We start from the raw sequence: 22,624 nt of genomic DNA on the forward strand, positions 1-22,624 counted from the left end.
TTTGCTTGTCTGAAAGAGTCTTTATTTCTTCTCTACTTTTGAAGGATGGCTTCACTGAATCCAGAAATCTAACTTAGTGTTTTTTTCAACACTTTAAACATTTCACTCCACTTTCTTGCATGCTTTCTGAAGAGAAGTCAGTGAAAATCTTATCTCTATTTCTCTGCATGTGAGATGTTTTCCACCCCTCTGGCTTCTTTCAGGAATTTCTCCTTGTCTTTGATTTTCTGCAGGTTGAATGTGATAATTACATGCAGATTTTTGGTGTTTTCTGGGCTTCCTGTATCTATGGTTTGTATCTGTCGTTAATTTTGGAAAATTCTCAGCCATTATTACTTCCAATATTTCTTTTTTTCTTTTCTCTTTTTTTAGAAAGTGCGTGCACTTGAGGGAGCATGAGCTGGGGGAAGGGCAGAGGAAGAGAGAAGAATAAGCAGACTCCCCACTGAGTAGGGAGCCCAATGAAATGCGGGGCTCAATGTGGAGCTCAATCCCAGGACCCTGGGATCACGACCTGAGCTGAAGGCACTTAACCAACTGAACCACCCAGGCACCCTTCCTATCTGTCTTTTTCCTGGCATTCCCTTTATATGTAAGTTATACCTTCTGTAATTGTTCCATAATTCTTACACATTCTGTTCTTTTTCATTTTTTTTCTCTGTATTTCTCAGTTTTGGAAGTTTCCAGTGACATATCTTCAAGCTTACTCATTCTTTCCTTGGCTACATCCAGTCTGTTAATGCACCCAGGAAAGGCATTCTTCATTTCTGTTTCAGTGTTTTGTATTTCTTATTTATTCATTTATTCATTTCTTCATTCTTTCTTTCTTTTTTCTTTTTTGGTTAAGTTGCTGCATTTATCTAGAAATGTGGATGAGGAGGGACCATAGTTTTGTTTTTGTTTTTTAACATATAATGTATTGTTTCAGGGGTACAGGTCTGTGATTTTCTTTTCCAATTCTTTCCTAGAGTTTCCATTTCTCTGTCTACATACAAACAGTCCTTCATATTATCCACTTTTTTAAAGCATCCTAAGAATGCCTATTATATAAATGATGATCAGCTCCTCTTGGTTGTTGGTGAGGATGAGTCTATACCACTGATGATTTTCTGTCTATCTTACCATTTGTTGAGAGAGGGATGTTGATGTTTCCAATTTTAATCGGGGATTTGTATATTTCTCCTTTCAGTTCTATTAGTATTTGCTTCACATATTTTCCATCTCTGTTGTTTGGTTACGCAGACATGTAGGATTGCTATGACTTCTTGGTGGAATGGCTCTTTTATTATTATTTAATATTTCTCTCAGTCTCTGGTAATTTTATTTGTTCTGAAGTCTAAGTTACCTGATACAAATATAGCTCTTCTGCTTCTTTTCATTAATGTTTTCATGATGTATCCCTTTTCATCCTTTTACTTTTTAACTCACCTGTATCACCTTATTCCATATCACCCAGTATTCTTGGAGCCCCTACACATTCAATTATCATTTTCACTTTAAAAAAGAGGAAACTGAGACATGAAGAGATAAAGTAATTTGTGCAAGTTTACATACCTAGTAAGAGGCAAAAGGAAGATTTGAACCCAGTCTGTCTGGCTCCTGAATCCAAACTCAAAACGTACAGATTCTACCATTCTAACTCTTTATTTAGTTTAATCAACGTCTCAGGACCTTTCCAGTCCAATGCAAGGTATGTCTTTTAAAGGTCATACACCTAATCAGTGGTGCTCCTGGGCTCAGAATAGTTTTGGAACCCCTATTTAGGAGACAATCTTAAAACATCCAGCATATTCTTTTCTTTTAAGATGTTATTTATTTGTTTGAGAGAGAGACAGAAATAGCAAGAGACAGCATGAGTGGGGAGGAGAGGGAGAAACGGACTCCCACTGAGCAGGGACCCTGACTCAAAGCTCGATCCCAGGACCCTGAGATCATGATCTGGGCTGAAGGCAGATGCTTAACCAACTGAGCCACCCAGGTACTCCACATCCAGCATATTCTTGTGAACATTCTCAAGAAGCAAGTCTAATTCCATTGAGACTGGGGTTAATTAATTTTTGGAAATTGCTTCAAGTTACTTGTACTCAAGTCTGATAACAGACTTGAAAAGTCTGGAAAGGCTGAATATTATCATTTAAGGATTAAAGCAGTAGATGCCCCTGAAATGATAAGCCTAATTTCTTGGAATGGTATGTAAACTGGCTTTGAAGGTACTTCCAAAAGAGAAGCATTGGAAAGGTGATGACTGATGAAGACATCGTTGGAGTAAGTCTCTAATCACCAAGGCAACACAGTATTTTGAAGGAACAACACACATTGGGACATGCACATCTGGTGTTACTGTGATTTTCAAAGTTATACATTACACAAATACATTCTTTGCTTTATAAAAGAATTGTTCTTGCATTTATTAAGAAATAGAGGGGGGAGGAAGGTACAAAATAGAAGATCTCCATGCACTAGGAAATAATGTATATAAGGTGCTCTGACCCATAGCAGACCAATAAAGGGAAGATATTAAGAATAATAATAATAAAGTGTATCAAAAAAGAGAAAGTAAACAAAGAAAGACATCCTTCTCACATACAGACTACATTGACCTTAGAAAAAAAAATGCCATCTAAAATCCCGATGTCTACTGATCCAACATTCACCAGCCAGGATGACTGAGAGGAGGTTTGGGGGACCCAGTGAAGGGGGAAATATTTTTAAGTTTTATGGCCCCTTAGAAAGGGTAGGGTTGCAATTTCTGTTGGCCTCCCTGCTCTCTAGCTACCTCTTCCATCATACAGAGTTTGTGAGCCTGAGACCCAGGGGCAGAATCTGGCTTGTATGAACACACTTGGCAGTGGTGTGAGAGCTGCCTGCAGCTGTGTGGGTGAACCTCCGCGAGCGCCCAGCCAGCAAGCAAGGGAGGAGGAAACCCGGCCAGGACTCGCTCGTTAAGCCAGCAGCACGGGGAGCAACTGCTCAGGGGGGCCTTTTTACTTGGCACGTTGGCACTGGGGTTTTGGTCCTGCTCTATCTGCCCAGAGGGGTGCTTTTATTTTCTAATTTATATACGACATTGTATACATTACCCATGGTCCTGCCATTACAATGTTTTTCTGTTTTGTTTTGTTTTTTTCAATTGAGTTTGCCAAGTTTGAAAAGTCAGGAATCTCAGGCAAGAATCTGTATTTCTAGCTTCTTTTGGAAACCTGGATGTTCTTTCTACTGCAGGTCCACAATTGCTTCACGACAGCCATTTACCTGGGGCCAAATGGCCACTTCTCCTTTCAGACCTGGTAGCAGCTGCTTCTCTGAAAAGAAAACCTATGAGCTTGTTGGATTCCCCCTCTTCAGGTGGAGACTATCTTGGGACGAATAGGGCTGACTTCTGGCCAGTGGCATAGATGCCTCCAGAGGGCAGCACTTGAGCGCATATGAGCGACAGGTGAAGGGTGAGATCCTCTAGGCTAGAGACATTCCTCTTCTGGCTGCTCCTGCCCACTTCTCTGGAGGGCCAGAAAAGCCCCTCTGAGATCAGGCAGGACAAACTCAGTGGATGTCCAGCCTCTTGGAAGGCAGAACAAAGCCACTTCCTGTCCTTGCCCAGGAACGTGGAAGTGCTGGTGGCTCCTTCAGAGGCTGCCAGCAAAGCTCAGGTGATCTCCTGGGCTATACTAACCCATTTCTTGTCTTTGTCAAAAAAGCCAGCAGTGTGAACACAGGGAGACAGCCCAGCCCTACAAAACCATTGGTGGAGGGTGGGGAGGGTGGGGAAGCGAGGCAGAAAATGAATCACTGTGACAGGGATGTGTGATGAATGCTCGGACAGTTCATGGAACACTCCGCGCAGTTCTGCAGAATTCAGCATTGGTGGAAGCGTGGAGGAGCCGCCTGTTGTCCATCCATGTGCCTAATGGGCCCTGGTTACTGGTGAAAATGAGACAAAGAGCTGCGTACACTATTTAGGGCTAGATTAAGCTGATTACTCTAGCTTAGCCTACTTCCAACGTACAGATCTCACCAGTGCTCTCTTATCTGTTCTTCTTTCCCAGGGACTCTTCTTTGGACATTGAAAACAGAAATCCTAATAAGACCATTTTTTTACCTGTCTCATTCAAGAACAAGATTTTCAAACTCCCCCAAGATGGATGAAACCCCTCAGTCCCAAACTGTGACCGTGACCAGAAATATGCAGCAGCACAATTACTCAGAGAGATGAGATGCTGTTACCTAATAAAAATGTCATAAATATAGAATGATGAACTACCATGGGAAATGCATTGATGGAGAAGGACACATTGGAATGCGGGATAGTAAAAATCACTTAAACTTTGTGTGACCTCGAAGAAAGTCATGGCAGTATGTTTTGCCGTGTCCCTCAGATAGCATTTTGAGATACGGCTGTTTTCCACATCTTACTTTCTCATCAGCTGAACTTAGACTCTTCCTGAGGCTTCTTCCTTGGACAGCGTGGTGTCCCTCTTGCGTCCAAAGGGTTGTCAGGTTTCTCTCTGTACTCAATAACCCTTAGGCAGGATCAGTTAATGAGACCATGAATTCCATGGAAGCATCTTGTTTGTAGCAATGGGGACAGAGGTGCCTCTCTTTGATAATTTAGAACAGTGGTGAGCGGAGGGTCAGATCTCCCTGGGGTAGTGTCGCAAGCTGAGAAGGTGGCTGTGGCACTGCGTTCCTCTATGGTTTCCTACAGCTGTTCCAGATTTTCCATGGGCTCACCTTTAAATTAAAAGAATTTCTGCACTTTCAAGAATTTGAAAACAAAGCCATGTGTGAGAATATGAGATCCACTCATATGCCCTTGTAAGAAATAGGTTGCATTCCTTTTTCTGCGCTTAAAAAAAAAAAAAAAAAACTCCTTTTATTTTCCAGAATGCCATTTATGTAAATGATCCCAAATTAATCTTTAGCATGTGCTCATATTGTTTTGATTTATTAAGCTTTAAAAATATGCCCATTGTTCCCTTTTAGCGGCTTTTGGCAACTATTTCAGAAATTGAAATATATGAGCAAATTAGTAAAGTAAGTAGAATTACCAAGTACCATTCAACAAGCACTAAAGGTACAAATACCTCTGCAATACACAAAATGCATCATTATAGATCTTATAATGTTATATCAGGTTTCTTATTTAACTTCATTTTTAATTAGCAAAATACAATGAAATTACACAGAGAGAAGCAAAATAATATCATTACTAGAATGGTATTTTTACATGTCTTTAAGTGATTTTGGTTTTATTTCTAAGGCAAGTACATGATGCAGTGGAAAAAACAAAGATTTTTGTGACATTGGGCAAATTACTTAATTTCTGTGACCCCTGTGTGTAAATGAGGTTGGATGACACTCATATCATAGGGTTGAAAGGATTAAATGAGGTTCTATGTAAAATGTCTAACAGGGAGCCTGACACTGTGTAACCAGTAAAGGCAACTCTTCGTTTTTTTCCTCAGGTGATGGCGACTTAAGCAGCTTAAGTAAATTTTTTAAAACTTTCAAAAAGTTGACTTTCCAATTATTTAAATTATTTCCTTTTAGCACCCAAAATGTCAGTGACTGCCATAATCATAAAAATTAATAATGATTTAAATCATAAGTGTTAACTAAATTATTTCCCTTAACATCACATCACATAGGCAAATCTTGATTTGGGGGACTGATTTAATCTATTCATCTTAGCAAACTGTTGTTTGACCTGTTATCATTTGCATGCTATTACTGTTCTCAGCAGTTGGATCTTTTTTATTATTATTTGCTTCAGAAGCATTCGCCTTTCCCACCAAAATTCAAAGCAATCCACTTGCCAGTTTTTCTTCTAAAATCTCTCATAAGTTATAAATACTACATATTGGCTAAATATTTCCTGTACTTACATAAAGGATACATAAATTGGTAACTATATGATGTTTTCACTAATAAAATAAGTTTATCTTGTTCAAGAACCAGGCAGTTTTATGGCATATCAAGTTTCTGTAGTTCAGCCAAAAGTTTGAACAAGCTAGACTTGCTGCAAAAAGTTAAGTTGTTCTCAACCATTTCCTCACTTAGCAGATACAGAGATCAGAAATGGCCATGGGTACAAGAGCTGTCTGTGTATATCCCTCCTGCAGATAGCTAGAACAAGGGCTTGCAGTTTACAGCGAAGGCTGGCAAAGTGTTTAGAAATACACCTGGAAACCAGTGCAAAGAAAGGTTTGTTACTTCTATGAATATGCTACAGATGATTTTACACCTGAGGACCTGATTAGATCAAGTTGTTTTGCAAGGTTTGAGGTTAAGAGAATACAGGCAGTGTAGGGTTTTTCTTAGAACTTCTTGACTAGTTTTTAGGACTTGACTAATTCTTAGGACTTCTTGACTAGTTCATCAGTGAACTGTCAAGGAGCTACAGTAGCTTGAGTCATCTTTGAATAACACCTCTTAAGGAAATTCTATCAGGAGGGATCACACTCTGTATTTTTCAATTGACCCTAATTGTAGGGTACCCAACTGTCCCAGTTGACATGGGACTGAGGGTTCCTCAAGCTGAAAATTTCAGTGCTAAAACTGGGACAATACCAAGCAAACAAGGACAGCTGGTCACCCTACCTGATGGCCCCCCAGGTATCATCAGAGTATCTGGATTACTCCCTGTCTCAAAAACCTACCTGGCTTACCTGACCCTATATGGTCAACAAGTTTTTAGTCATTGCCTCCTCGAGCCAGGACCCAGAGATGATGTTGTGCAATTCGTAGACAAGCATCACTAATTGAAATATTTTGTAATTCTAATGCTTTGGATCTTAGGCTGATAGTCTCACATGGGTACTTTTATTTCCAGGTTTATGTTGCCTTGGGGGTTATTAGATTGAACTCAGCAAAGCAGGATGACCAAAATTAACTCTTATATTAGATTCTGTCCTGTTCATACTATTGTCATCTAAGTTAGATAGGATATCAAGAAACAATTTTTAAAATTCTGTGTGGAAATGAATGAAAATAGGTCAAAGATTGAAAGTAACTATCTTGCCAGCCTTCCTGCCTACCTTCCTACAAATATTCAATTAAATGTAGTATACACCCTAATGTTACAGTTTACATCCTCAAGAATTAACTGAATGATCATTCTGAACCAAGCCCTGTGCTGGGTTCTGGGGATGCAATGATGAATGAGAAACGGACCTGCCCTCAGGAATCATCCACCTACAGGGGAGATGAACATATGTGTTGGTTGGCCTTTGTTTGCCACCCTCTCCCCAGATCCATTCTCTATGTTTCTCTGCCTCCCTCAATGTCCCCAGAATTCAGTCTCTAGGAACTATGTCTCAGAGGCACCCTAGAGCTTCATGGCTTTGGGCTGAGTTCAGCAAATGGAGGACATTGTTTTGGTGTGACTGCTCTGGCTGTTCCCTATATTCCAATTCTCTTCTCCAAAGTTCTAGCACTCACTGAGGTCCTGTATCTAGTGATCCATTTCCTTAGCTCTGCCCACTTCTGCAAATGGCCCCTTCATAAAATTATTCTTACGATTTCATCTGAGTGTACCTTCTGTTTCCTGTTTCCAGACCTTGACCGGTTTGATATGTAAACCCTTGCAATAAAGGAGGGAGTGTGCATTAATAGAGGTATATTAATAGAGAATGGTATAGAAAAGCAGGGCCCTATCAAGAATGTCCTAAGAATGGAAATAAGTAAATGCATCTTGATCTTGAACATTGAAGAATAAGTAAAAAGTGGAAGAAAGACCTGGAAGGGGCAAAATGTAGCACAAAGAGAAAATAAACTATGAAGTATTCATGTAACTGTTAGAAGTTTAGGACTGCTGGGCCACTAAGTATAGGGAAGGAAGCAGTTAGAGATAGGAGAAATAGACCAGAGTCTGGCCATGTAAGTATGCTATGCAATTCTGTTCATTTCAGACACACACACACACACACACACACACACACAATGTGCTAGGCACTTGAGATTTATTAGACTATGAAACAAAGCCCTCTCAGAAAAATACAAATAAGTAATACATATAATATACACATAAATTTTGTAATCTGTTAGCATCTGTTAAGTGTTATGGCAAAAGCATAAGAAGAGGGTATAAGGGAGACCAGGAATGAGATGCAGGGGAGTTGATTGTCCTCTGTTTTAAAAAGAGGGAAACAGACCTCATGTCATTGGATGGGTCACATTGAGACGGTAATTTGTGCACACAGTTGAGTTAAGGAAGGAGGAAAAGCATTCAAGGCACAGGGATTAGCCATGCAAAGGCCCTATAGTAAGATCACGCTTGACATACTCCAGGAACATCATTAAGGCCAGGGAAGCTAGAGTTGATATCACAAGAAGAGAGCAAAGGGAGATGAGAGCAGATAGTTTCAGAGGGGATAACATCTTGAGGAGGCTTGTAAGCCATTATAAATCCTTCGGATTTTGCTCTGAGGAAAATGGGAAGCCATTGGAGACTTTTGAGCCAGGAGTTACATGCTCTGACTGAACTTTTCCTCTGTGGTCGATGAGAATTAACTGAAGGGATTTAAGTATGGGAATGCCATAGGGGAAATTACTTAAGATGCTTGCTTCTCAAATTGTGGTCCAAGACCCATAGGTATCACATGGGATCTTATTTGAAATGAAGAATCCCAGGTCCCAGCTAAACATACTGAATCAGAATGTTCATTTTCACAAGATTCCCATGTGGTTCATTTACATGATAAAGTTTAAGAAGCACTGGTTTAAAAGTTTCCTTGACTGGCTACCTATAGTAGCCCCTCCCCTTTCAAATTACTTAAAAATCACATTACCCCATTTTATTTTTTTGTAACAGCTTTCATTCTCTGATGTGTTCTTACTTATATGCTTATTTGTGTATTGTCCTTTTCCCATTAGAACGCAGCATGAACTCTCAGACAGTAGAAAGCCTCTGTTTTCTTCCTGTCATTTCCTCCATGTGTGGGACATAATCGGTGCCCCATACACATTTGCTGAATACGCTATTCTGAGAGCTGAGCTCACCGGAAACAAGGGGAGCACTATGCTAACTATAATGGAAATTTTACAATGTATTTAGTATTTATATGCATCCTGATCAATAATTAAATTTATGCAGTACTTATCTGTACAGATAAATTCTGACTTTGTAATGAGGTTAAGTGGGATATAATTTTTTCATACTGTATTCAAGCTTGATCTTTTTCATTAAAGATTTTGAAGTCTGAGTTCAGTGCCTACTTTTGCTGACTATATTATAGGAGCCTAAAATAATTTTAGTTCAGTCTGAATTTTTTTAAGGAAGTGTTATGTCTATCTTTCAGTTACATGTGTTCTATGGCTCAACACAATATTTTCATTTGTATTAACTAAAGAACACATTCAGCAACTGTGTAAGAGAGATAAGGTCGCTGTAATGTTTTATTTTACAGATTGATTCAACTCATTTATTATACTCAAACTATGATGAAGCTTGGTGACAATAAGTGAATATTAATCACAGAACTTTTGAACTGGAGTTAACGGTTGAGATTATTTTTTTCATTATTTCTCATTTTTAGATGAGGACACAGATGTCTGGAGTGTATAGAGTGGCAGAGATTTTGATGAAAACTGACCTCTCAAATCAGTGACCTTTATACTATACCACTGGTCCTTTCTGTCAGTGAGTTAGTCAAACTGCCTATAAAGGGAGCAATTTTTTAAAAAGATTTTATTGATTTATTTGAGGGGGTTGGGGATGAAGGGCAGAGAGAGAAGCTGACTCTTCACTGAGCAGGGGGCCCAATACAGGACTTGATCCCGGGACTCCAGGGTTACGACCTGAACCGAAGGCTGACACCCAACCAACTGAGCCACACAGGCTCCCTAAAGGAAGCAATTTTTTTTTTTTAAAGATTTTATTTATTTATTTGACAGGCAGAGATTACAAGTAGGCTGAGAGGCAGGCAGAGAGAGAGGAGGAAGCAGGCTCCCTGCTGAGCAGAGAGCCTGATGTGGGGCTGGATCCCAGGACCCTGAGATCATGACCTGGGCCAAAGGCAGAGGCTTAACCCACTGAGCCACCCAGGCACCCCAAGGAAGCAATTTTTAAAAGAGAACTCTACTTCTCAAATTTAGCTTTGTAATATGAATCATATACTTTAAGTTTATTAAATAAATGGCTAAATGAACAAAGATAAAGAAAGAAGGAAAGAGAGAAAGAAGGAAGGGAGGAAGGAAAGGAAAAAACCTAGTGAAATTGATCACTATTATAATCTACATAATCCACATAAATAATTTGGATCCTTTTTTTAAGATTTTATTTATTTGACAGAGAGAGATAGACCATAAGTAAGCAGAGAGGCAGGAAGAAAAGAGGAAGCAGCTTCCCTGCTGAGCAGAGAGCCCGATGTGAGGCTCGATCCCAGGACCCCGAGATCATGACCTGAGCTGAAGGTAGAGGCTTAATCCACTGTGCCACCCAGGCATCCCTAATTTGGATCTTTAATATTTGATCTTTTGCCTTTTACTTTTTTAAAAAAATATTTTATTTATTTGACAGAGAAAAAGATCACAAGTAGGCAGAAAGGCAGGCAGAGAGAGAGAAGGAGAACGCTCCCTGCTGAACAGAGAGCCCAATGCGAAGCTCCATCCCAGGACACTGAGATCATGATCTGAGCTGAAGCCAGAGGCTTAACACACTGAGCCACCCAGGCACCCCTTTTATTTTACTTCTTTCATGCATTCCATCTTTGGGGTGTGTGTGTGTGTGTGTGTGTGTGTGTGTGGTGGTATAGGAGAACATCTTCATGTTACTAGGGAGAAACTTCTACCGGGTTAACAGTCCTGCCTCCCACCCTCCCAAGCAAAAGTAGGTTATTTGACTTATGGAGAATCCACTAGTCCATGATCTCATCGGTTGTGAGAATGCATTAGGGATTCACTCTCTTTCCTTCCCTTTCTGACCTTACTGGTGCAAGTCAGCAAATCCCAGCTTGTGTAAAGGACACATGCAGGGCTCCTGGGTGGCACAACTGCAGGGGACCACTGACATAGCATCTTGGAGTTGGGCTGCCACAGGAAACCGCACAAATGGCACAGGCTTCCTCTTCTGCTCTCTGCCAAGTAAGCGTCCCAATAGGAAGTCCAGAGGTTGTCTGGCTATGCCAGTGGCAGGCAGGATGGACAAATCCAATCTGGGGTGACTTTAGTATGGCCACATATTTATTTTGGCCACATATCTAAGACACTCTGCCCAAGCCTGATCTTAGTGGTGTAGCTGACATTCTGAAGTCCATCTGTCTGACTCTTCAGCCTATGTTTTGGTTGATATTGAACACATCTTCTTGCTGTCCTTCTTAACCAAGATGACCTTGCTCCTTAGTTACCAAGTTGTTATTTGTGATATTTTATAATCCACTTAAATCTTAAACATAATGACACCATAATTATAAAAGTAAAGGGGTTCATATGAAATATTGCTTAATCTTAAGAACAAAATGGCAGCTGTGAAAACAGATGAAATAATTACAGGAAGAAACTTTTTGGAAGCTTCAGGATATTTTAAAAGTACTTAGTACTAGTTAGCAATAAACTTGTGCTCTCAAAAACTACACTTAAAGGGGGAACATGGGTTACAGAGAGAAAACAAAAACAAAAACAAAAACTTCCACTCTAGGATGAACTACTGGACCTCCTAACCAACAGTTTTCTTTTTCAACAAAATTTGGGTTTGCTGAGAAAGAGTGTGCAGATGTCAGCCATGACTTCAAATGGTCCCAAACATGGACAACAGCAAACTAATGCGCAAGGGCTCTCAGGGTCAGAGTAGCACTGGATAATTTCCTCTAACATTTCCAGAACTGTGCTCTTCTCTTCCTGAGAAAAACACCCAAAGCCCTGTTTCTTCCATTGGCCAACTAGTCACTTCTCAGGATAGGACACATCTGTTGACAGGTGTGGACTATAGTTGCTCAAAAGTGATGGGGTGCCTGGGTGGCTCAGTGGTTTAAAGCCTCTGCCTTCAGCTCAGGTCATGATCTCAGGGTCCTGGGATGGAGCCCCACGTCTGGCTCTCTGCTCAGCAGGGAGCCTGCTTCCCTTCCTCTCTCTCCGCCTGCCTCTCTGCCTACTTGTGATCTCTGTCAAATGAATAAATTAAAAAATCTTTTTAAAAAAGTGACATTAGTCTACTTAACATAATAATATTTCAAGTTTTGCTTTGAGTTGATCTGTTTTCCAATAGAGCCTAAGAGGTTTCCAACTAAAACAGAATTAGCAGGTAATCAAGACCTCTGAAATAGGGCGTGGGCTGGACTTTGAGTGTGTCCTGTAATTGCCCATCCTGGTGCCCAAGTGGAACATAGATAAACTCCAAACAGCAGTTTGCTCAAACACAAGGACCAACTTCTAAGGGCCCTTGATAGGTAGGTGGACCAGATCAGAAGAGTCAGTGTGACCTACTTAGAAAGCACTAACCACATAATAAGTATTGACCAGCTAGTCCCTCAAAACTTTAAAGGCACCCATGATGATCTTGAGATTTCAGTAGCCAGAGAGACCCAGACTATAACTGGCTATGGTGACCAAGAGTTCTCTAAATTGTTGTTAAACAAATCACTAGCTGAATTTTCATTCAAGCCATCAATTATCAAATTGTAGGGGGCCTGAAATACTATCTGTTGCATTATTTATATGCTAGATTTTATCATTTATCTACTTAAAATGTGTTTGCATATTGTCAAAAAATGCCAGACATCAGACACCTATATAAATAATCTTCAAATTGTTTTATCTAAGAGTTTACTTACTCAACTTTACACTATGGCTTATATTTCCAAAAAAATTTGTTTGGCCTACATAGGAATATACATATCATAAATTTCAAATTAAAAAAAATATATATTGAAAGCTTTAATGAATCCTATCAAAACATATTTTGTAGAGGAGAGAAGATCAAGATGACAGAGCAGGAAGATCCTGAACTCACCATCTCCCATGGACACACAAAAATTTCAACTACATATAAAACAACTCTCTCTGAGAACAACGTGCAGACTAGTGGAATAGCTCTTCTACATCTAAAGATATAAAGGAAAAGTTAAAGCCACATCGACACAGGTAGGAGGGACAGAGATGCTATCTAGTCAGGACCCACACCCCTGGTATAGTGAGCCACGTGTGGGAGAAATGTCACAATGTGGAGGTTCTCCCTGAGGAGCAAGGGGTTCAAGCCTCACACTGAGCACCCCAGCTCTGGGGTCCTGCACAGGGAAGATGAGCCATCATAACATCTGGCTTTGTAAATCAGTACGGCTTAACTCCAGGAGAAATGAGCCTGCACTCTCAAAGAGCCTCTGCACAAACACACTCATTCTGAGACCCAGCACAGAGAGGGGAGTATGAAAATCTCCCAAGCCATGTGCAAAAGAGATTTATTGACTAGTTTTATGGCATGTGAAAAAGGAACAGAAGATTGTAAGAATTTTCTCTGAAGATGGAAATGCTTGCAGGCACCATTTTCCTTACTCTCCTTCTACACTTGGCCTGGCACTGATGGATGGCATTCTCATACTCCCCATCTACCTTACTACCACCACTCACCCTACCCAGATGTCCCCTGTGGACCTGCCCTGCCCAATTCATCCATTCCATTGAGTATGATGTTAGCTGTGGGTTTGTTATATATGACCTTCATTATGTTAAGGTATGTTAAGGTATGTTCCCTCTATACCCGCTTTTTTGAGAGTTTTCATCATAAATTGATGTTAAATTTTGTCCAATGCTTTTTCTGCATCTGTTGAGATGATCATATGATTTCTATCCGAATTTTGTTAATTTGGTATAATAATGCTGATTGATTTGCAGATATTGAACCATCCTTGCATCCTTGGAATAAATCCCACTTGATTGTGATATGTCATCATTTTAATGTTTTTTTTTTAATTTGTTACTGAAGTTTACTTGACATATAGAGCTATATTAGTTTCATCTGTACAACATGGTGATTTGACAAATCTTTACAATACTCACACTCACCACTTATCATGGTCACCATATGTCTCGAATGTTATTACAATAGTATTGACTATAATTCCTTATGCTGTACTTTTAATCTCCATGACTTATATATTTTATAAGTGGAAGTTTGTACTCTTAATCCCATTCACCTATTCCTCCCATCTCCCCAGCCACCTCCCTTCTGGCAACCACCAGTTTATTCTCTGTATTTAAGAGACTGTTTTTTTGTTTTTTTGTTTGTTTGTTCATTTGTTTTGTTTTGTTTTTGGATTCCACATGTAAGTAAAATCTCAATGGTGAAAAGCTGAAAGCTTTCCCCTCTAAGATCAGGAACAAGACAAGGATGCCCACTTTTGCCACTTTTATTCCACGTAGACCTAGAAAGAAATCCTGGCCACAGCAATCAGACAAGAAAAAAAAATTAGTAAGGAAGAAATAAAACTGTCACTATTTAAAGATGACATGATACTATATAGAGAAAACCCAAAGACTCTACCAAAAACTACCAGAATAAATGAATTCAGTAAAGTTACAGGATACAAAACCAATATACAACAATCTACTGCATTTCTATGCATTGATAATGAACTAGCAGAAAGAGAAATTCAGAAAATCTCATTTACATGTGCATCAAAAAGAACCAAATACATAGAAATAAAACCAGAGGGGTGAAAGACCTGTTCTCTGAAAACTATAAGGCATTGATGAAAGAAATTGAAGATGACATAAATAAATATACCATGCTCATGGGCTGGAAGAATTAATACTGTTAAAATGCCCATACTACCCAAAGCAATCTACAGTTCCAATACAATTCCTACAAAAACACCAATAGCATTTCTCACAGAACTAGAACAAATGATCCTACAAATGATCCTGAATGGAACCACAAAGACGCTGAATAGCCAAAGCAATCTTGAAAAAGAAGAACAAAGCTGGAGGTATCAGCTTGGTTGATTTCAAGCTATACTATGAAGCTAAGGTAATCAAAACAGTGTGGTATTGGGGCGCCTGGGTGGCTAAGTGGGTTGAGCCTTTGCCTTCAGATCAGGTCATGGTCTCAGTGTCGGGGATCAAGCCCCGAATTGGGCTTCCTGCTCAGTGGGGATCCTGCTTCTCCCTCTCTCTCTGCCTGCCTCTCTGCCCACTTGTGATCTCTCTCTGTCAAATAAATAAGTAAAATCTTAAAAAAAAAAAAAACAAACAGTGTGGTATTGGCACAAAAACAGATATATATCAATGGAAATGAATACAGAGCCAAGAAATAAGTATATGGTCAATTAATCTACAACAAAGGAGGCAAGAAAATTCAATGGGGAAAAAACAATGTCTTCAACAAATGGTGTTGGATAAACTAGACAGCTAAATGAAAAAGAATGAAACCAGACCACTTCCTTTCACTATACACAAAAATAAACTCAAAATGTATTAAAGACCTAAATGTAAGACCCAAAACCATAAAACTCCTAAAAGAAAAGAGAGTTTGTAAATTCCTAGACATTGGTCATAACAGTATTTTTTTGGATCTATCCCCTCAGGCAAAGGGCAACAAGCAAAATCAAACAAGAGAGACTACATCAAACTAAAAAGGTTTTGCACAACAAAGGAGCTATCAAAAAAAAAAAAAAACTAAAAGGGAACCTACTGAATGGAAGAAGATATTTGCAAATGATATATTCGATAAGGGTTAATATCCAAAATGTGCAAAGAACTCATACAACTTAATACCCAAAACCCCACAATCTGATTAAAAAATGAGCAGAGGCCTGAATAAACATTTTTTCAAAGAAGACATGCAGATGGTCAACAGAAACATGAGAAGATGCTCAAATAACTAATCATCAGGGAAATGCAAATCAAAACCCCAATGGGATGTCACCTCACACCCATCAGAATGGCTAGTATCAAAAAGAAATAACAAGTGTTGGCAAGGATGGGAAGAAAAAGGAACCCTCAAGCACTGTTGGTGGGAATATAAATTGGTGCGGTTGCTGTGGAAAACAGCATGGAAGTTCCTCAAAAAATTAAAAACTGCCATATGATTCAGTAATTCCACTTCTAGGTATTGATCTGAAGAAATTGAGAACACTAATTCAAGAAGATATATGCACCCCTATGTTTATTGCAGCATTATTTACATTTATATTTATTATAGTATAGGTAATATAGTCAATAATATTACAATTACTTTGTATGGTGACAGATGTATGGTAACTAGACTTATCATGATGATCATTTCATAAGGTGTATAAATGTCAAAACACTATGCTGTTTCCCTGAAAACTAATGTAATATTGTATGTCAACTATACTTTAAATTTAAAAAAAAAAAATTGTGTAAAATGCAGTAACTCAGGGTCATTGTTCCTGATCACGCGCACAGCCCGCCCTCTAGTGTTTCTATCTAAATCCTACCAAATTTTAAACCATACTCTTAATCTCAAAATGTTAGGTAAATAGGATTAAGAACTGTGTCATCAAATTAATAGAACAAGGCTAAATCCCTGACACGGATCAAAATTAAATCAGAGAAAAGGACCTTTCAGAAGCTGGTGGCAACCTCACTGGAGAGATACTGCAAAGTTAGTGGTAAATATATTAACAGGCTTCATTTTATAAATAGGATCTTAACAGAAAGAGAAGACTTAGTTCAAATGATAGATCTAGATTTATGTAAAATGTGATAACTTTGTAGCTACTAGTATTGGTGTTATTTTATTAAAAAGATAATCCAAATATTGATTAAATAGCAAAAATTTTGTTCCAAAATAACAAATATACAAAATGCAGATAAATATGCCTTTGGGAGAAGTTACTAATTAATTTATTTTATATATTTAACTTCATTAAAGTATACATTTGTGGGAGTTTTGGGGGGCTTGAGGAGCTTTTTTTAAAAAAGCATACATTTATATTTGGAATGTTTATTTAAAAAGCACATCAAATTGAATTTAAAAGGAAATTCATTATCTGAGAAGAAAAAATTTAATTGTGCACTATTTATATATCTTGATGGTTTTATAAGACATATGGGAAAAATCTGTGAGGCTATTTTTACCTAGGTAAAAACTTGCTTGAACTCAGAATTTTAACTAATTCTGTGCTTCAGGATGTTTACTATTGACAAGAACATAAAATGAGGTATGAATTCTATGGGGCTGTGATCCGTACTATTCATTATCTTGAAGTTCAAATACTTCAGATGATGATCTTATTTAGCTGTCAGAAAAAATGTAAACAAAATAGGGACTTGGGTTGTCTTTTTTAAAATTTATATTCCAAGTCTCCTTATGTCTCGGGCATATTAGCATAACTTGTCTAAAGTCATAAAGAAAAATTGACAGAAAAATGCTTTGGATCACCATGTGTTTTCAATTGATGCTGGTGAAAACGAACCTAATTGAAGGCATTTGGTACAGGTTTATTTTTCCTTTGCAGTAACAGCAGGAACATGAAGCCATCACTCTTGGTGTTTATTGTGTATCTGCTATGGTTGAAAGATTGTCACTGTGCGCCTACTTGGAAGGACAAAACCGATACCCACGGAAACCTGAAGGGTAAGTTTGGTTTCTTTATCTGTGCTGTGTCCTGTTTGCCTGTTTGCATGTCCTGCTGGCATTTGCAGTGATTTACAGTTGAGAGATAACCGTGTTCATTTCGGCCTTCTAATTTCACAGTGAGAGGTTCTCTAGGCACTTAAGCCAAGTAGACATGACGCCAAACATCTGGAATAAAAATAGAAAATTCCAGTCGAGTATCTGAGAAGGTTCACATATCCAGATGTTTGCTATCATACAGATAAAACTTGCCAACTTTTGGACTGCATTTCTTGGTATCGTCCAGATGTTTGGTGTCCTCTAAGCACAGTTTTAATGAGCAGTGAAATTCTTTTCTAGCACTTGAAAAATTTAAACAATTAAAGTAATCTGTGTAGTTATTCTTGACATAGTGGAAGAACGGGTTATAATGACATCGAATCTAGTTGGTCTATGCTCCTTAACTTGTGACCTTTGCTTGATAGTACATGTTTTGAGTACTGAACACTTAGAAAAATATATTACTTAAAATGTCGCTTTAGGGATGTGTAATATTAAATTTGGAAGCAAGCATAAGCTCCTTTGGAAGCCACATTGACTACTGCAAAGAGAGGATGATAATGAACTTCATGCCCACTACAGGCTTATTAAAGTTGTGCAAGAGATGTCCAGTAGGTTATTAAAGAACCTTGCATTATATGAGATACTTTCTAGGTTTGATGCCTCCTGGAGAGGCAATTAAAGCTGAAAGAACGGGAAATTGTTCACTGTGTTTGAGGTTCCCAGTTGGGCATTTAATATAAATAGTCTGTGAAGAAGATTTCAATATTTTTCTAATATAACACACTTGAGTTTTAAGTGAAAGGGGAAAAAAAAAGGATACATGGAAAAAGGCCCTGAGGAAAATGACAAGAATGAGGTTAAGTGAACTCTGACTCATCTAGTTCAGAAGCAAGGACTAGAAGGTATCCTCTATGTGGCAGCTGTGTCCATGTGACAGCTGACAGCTGATTCGTTGTCATCTGCTTTCAGAGTCTGATGTGGTAAAAGTCTGACAGTGAAAAGTTGGTGAATTCATTGTAACTCTGATACATTGTAATCTAATCAGATCTCAAAGGAAAAAACTACAATGTATCTTTTAGGTTTTTCTGAGGCTGGAGACATAGATGTAGAGGAAGAGGTGAAGAAGGCTTTGATTGGTATGAAGCAGATGAAAACCATGATGGAAAGAAGAGAGGAGGAACATACCAATCTGATGAAAACCCTGAAGAAATGCAGAGAAGAAAAGCAGGTACAGTAATTGAGAATAGCACCTGTTCTTAAATACAGCTAGACCATAAATATTGCATTTCTTAGTGCAATTGATAAATTACTTCTTTCCCCTAATAATGGATTTTTTGGACAGCAGCTCTTAGTAGAGGAAAAGTTTGAGGAAATTTCAAATTTCTTAAGAACACAGTCCTGGCAGAGTAGACCTTTGCAGGACTCGAAATCCAGGAATTTGGGGGATTTGTCTGTTAGGGAAGTGCTACTTTCTTAAAAAGACTTTATCTTGATTCCTTCTGACTTGGGATATTGTTTCAAAAGTGTCACAGAAATTTCAGGCTAGTTCTGTGGTTTCCAAAGGTTTTTGATCTCCCATCCCTATTACTAAAATTATTATTAACATTCACTCCTAAATTTATATACATTAATTTATTTATAAATTACACACATGAATTGTAATCATTAACATCTCAAGGGTGAGGTTCATCACTTGCCAGAGTGGGTATTCAGTCCATATTTCAAATAATCTTCTAGATAGTATTCTGGAATTTTTTTTATTTTTTATTTTTTATTTTTTAAAAAAAATATATTTTATTTATTTATTTATTTGACAAACAGAGATCACAAGTAGGCACAGAGGCAAGCAGAGAGAGAGGAGGAAGCAGGGTCCCCGCTGAGGAGAAAGCCTAATGAGGGGCTCAGTCCCAGGACCCTGAAATCATGACCTTAGCTGAAGGCAGAGGTCTAACCCACTGAGCCACCCAGGTGCCCTGTATTCTGAAATTTTTTTTAGCAGATTCCCAGATCTAATTAGATCACAGTTTTACTTTGTCACATTATCAAAAAAGAGCTTATAATGAAGAAGTATCAGCTCTGCCATTTGCTTCTTATCTATCTGAGCTGAAATTATTCATATTTTTTAATCTGCTAGATATTTTTTTTTTCAGGAATCTTTTAAAACCACTTGTCCATTTAATGAAGGCTAGTCTAGTTAAAACTAGATAATAAAAGGATCATTTACCTGCATCCTCTTAAATTGGCAATTCATTGCAATCAGCTTCAAGGGAATAAAGAGAAAGGGAACCAGTGTCTATGCTCCGTGAACATGGAGGGCCTTACTTCCCCAGGGTCCTACTGAGCAGTTGGTGACATGTGATGGCACCACAAGACAGTCCTAGTGTATACTAAATAGTACCTCAGCATAATCCTTTATTCAAATGCCTTTAGTTAATCGCTCTAGTTCAAACTATGAACCTTAGCAAAGGGAAATACACATTACAGTTGACTCTTGAACAATGCAGGGGAAAGGGGTGCTGACCTCCAGTCAAAAATCTGCATGTAACTTTTAACTTCCCCCAAACTGAATTACTAATAGCCTACTGTTGACAGAAACCTTACCAATAACATAAATAGTCAAATAACACGTTTTGTGTGTTATTTCCCTTATATACTGTATTCCTACAATAAAGGAGAAAATATTAAGGATATTATTGAGAAGAGAAAATACATTTACAGTACTGTCTTGTATTTATAGAAAAAAATCCACATGTAAGTGGACCCATGCATTCAAACCCATGTTTTCAAGGGTCAATTATACATCCAAATGTCCACAGGGACTGTTAAAAATTGTTCATATGTTACAGTACAAACCTTAAAATATTTCTAAATTATGAGCATAGCATGGCTCCCAGTTTAATACCATTAACAATGAACATAACATTCAAAACACTTCAATTATTTTTTAAAATTATTTTCCAACATTACCCTTAAAGAAGAAATCAAAACTATAATAGAAATAAATTGGAAAATATTTTAAATTTTTACTTGAGAGTCAATTACTTTTAAATTTTATTTTTAAAAAGTTGTAGGTGTGGTAAAATATACATAACATCACATCAACCATCTTAACCATTTTTATGGTTCATTTTTATAGTTCACTAGTGTTAAGTACCTACATACCACTGTGCAACCAAGCTCCAGAAACCCTCCCCTCTGGCAAAACCAAAACTCTATACTCATTGCACAACTCCCCATGTCTCCTCCCCCTACCATCAATTTTATGTTAAAACATAAAGATGGAAGTTTTCATATTTCCCCCTACATGTGAACTGGGGGCCCTCAAACTGCAGGGAGTTGCTGGAATTCTTTATTTTTGAGCACGGTGGCCTCTGGCCATCCCTTAAGCCTTTGGAGCAGGGCTGTGTGACAGTCTGACCCCAATCCTACCTATGAGGCTGTCACCAGACTGGTTGATGTTGTGGTCACACCCCTTGTCACATAGGGTCCCTTGCAAAGAAAGGAGGTCACCTGATTAACAGCTGCAAGCCCTCCTCCCCTTGGGCAGCAAGCAAAAGATCTAAGGAAACTGAAAATAGCTCCTTATGAGGAAATTGTGGAAGCCCCCAGAGCTGGATTCTTCCTCAGTGGGTTTGTGAGCTGGCCCTGGGAATAATGACACTCAATAGCATTTAAAGCCCCTTTAAAAAAACACAGTATCACATGTAATCCTTCCAACATCTGTGTAACCCATTACTTTCACTTTACAGCTAAGGAAACCGAGCTTATATTGTTCATGAACTTGGTAATCCAGCACTGTAATGAATGACTGGGGAGAAAGTCAGTGGGCAGCGCTTGTTTGTCTTTGGGACCCAATGGCTTTGTTTTTCTCCCTTTCCTCAGCTTCCCCAAAAGCCAAGGGTATAGAACTATGAAAAGAATGCTCCAGTTAGGGGTGGGTCAGCTAAGCAAATGTCAGTTCAGTTAAGGTGTAGATACTCAAAAAGTCCACTTAAAAATGGAAAAACCCGTTTAACTCTGAGTCTCCCTCCCCCAAATTACTTTAAAGTGAGGATAAAGGATATTTTAGATAAATTATGACTTAGCAAATATGAGATTGGTGCCCCCAGTCTCCCAGCACAGAGCACCACCTACCCTAAGGGGACCCAGTGTCATCATGGACCCCTCTACAGCCCCTCCCTACTGATATTTATCGAGAACATCTGAAACTAACTAAAAGTGGGAAGCCCTGGGGGTGGGACATAAAGTGATTTGAACCTCACACCAAATTTATATGGGACTTTGACACACTGTAAACTACAGGAAGAGTCGGTGGGACATCTAGGGGGGGAAACAAAAGGAATGGGCAGGGCATTCCTAAACCAGAGATCTTCCTCCACCACCACATTTCACTACCAACACTTGGGACAGGTGATTTGGTGCCAGGTATTTGTTGTGGTCTTGGAGGCGAGTGGAAGGAAACAGATAATAACATACTAGGTAGCTTGCTTGCTTATCTCACTTAATACAAAGCCTTACGAGGCAAATCCTATTGCTATTCCTATTTGCTAAGGAAGATATTGAGGCTCAGAGATGTTAAGCAATTTGCCCAAAGGTACACAGCAAGTGTAGTTTAGAATCGGAAATAGTGGGATTTTGGTTTATGGTGACAATGAAGAGGATATTTAAAACTGGGACTGACTTAGGAAATGTGGGCAGTATTGTTTCATCCCATGGTGGGGTAAATTTCTTGAGAAGATGTAGGAATCCAAAATTGTTCTGCAATGCCTGAGGAGATAAGAAAAATCCTCAAAAGATTCTCGGTGCTCACATGGTTCTTTGGCATGTTAATGACAGGGAAGGGTAATTTCCTTTTCTCTTCCATTAGGTAAAAATGCATACTAAATTGGTTTTAAGTACATGAACTTTGCTCCCTCATGTGTTTTTCACTTAAGGGAGTCACTGTTAGCCCTGAGACTGGGTGATGAAGGAATCCATTTTACCCTGTCAGTCCCCTGAACTAGGTCTCAGGCTTGAAGGGAGCCAGTCTTCAAAATCCACATGTGGTGGGTG

At 38.7% G+C, this 22,624-nt stretch overlaps 1 protein-coding gene across 3 annotated transcripts in view; it reads left to right on the forward strand.

Moving 5' to 3' along the window:
• CLUL1 (clusterin like 1) overlaps nt 1–22,624 on the forward strand; it is a 57,732-nt gene that overhangs the window by 12,783 nt on the left and 22,325 nt on the right. The window contains exons 1-3 of one of the 3 annotated variants that reach the window (XM_032310224.1): nt 16,487–16,562; nt 17,412–17,530; nt 18,652–18,800. In XM_032310224.1, coding sequence (XP_032166115.1) covers nt 17,425–17,530; nt 18,652–18,800 — 255 coding nt within the window. In that variant the 5' untranslated portion in view covers nt 16,487–16,562; nt 17,412–17,424. Of the gene's footprint in view, nt 1–16,486; nt 16,563–17,411; nt 17,531–18,651; nt 18,801–22,624 lie in introns of those variants that run through there. The other 2 variants (XM_032310223.1, XM_032310225.1) reach the window with 2 other exon arrangements.

Source organism: Mustela erminea, chromosome 13 (genome assembly GCF_009829155.1).
Source record: "Mustela erminea isolate mMusErm1 chromosome 13, mMusErm1.Pri, whole genome shotgun sequence".
Taxonomy (NCBI): Eukaryota; Metazoa; Chordata; class Mammalia; order Carnivora; family Mustelidae; genus Mustela; species Mustela erminea.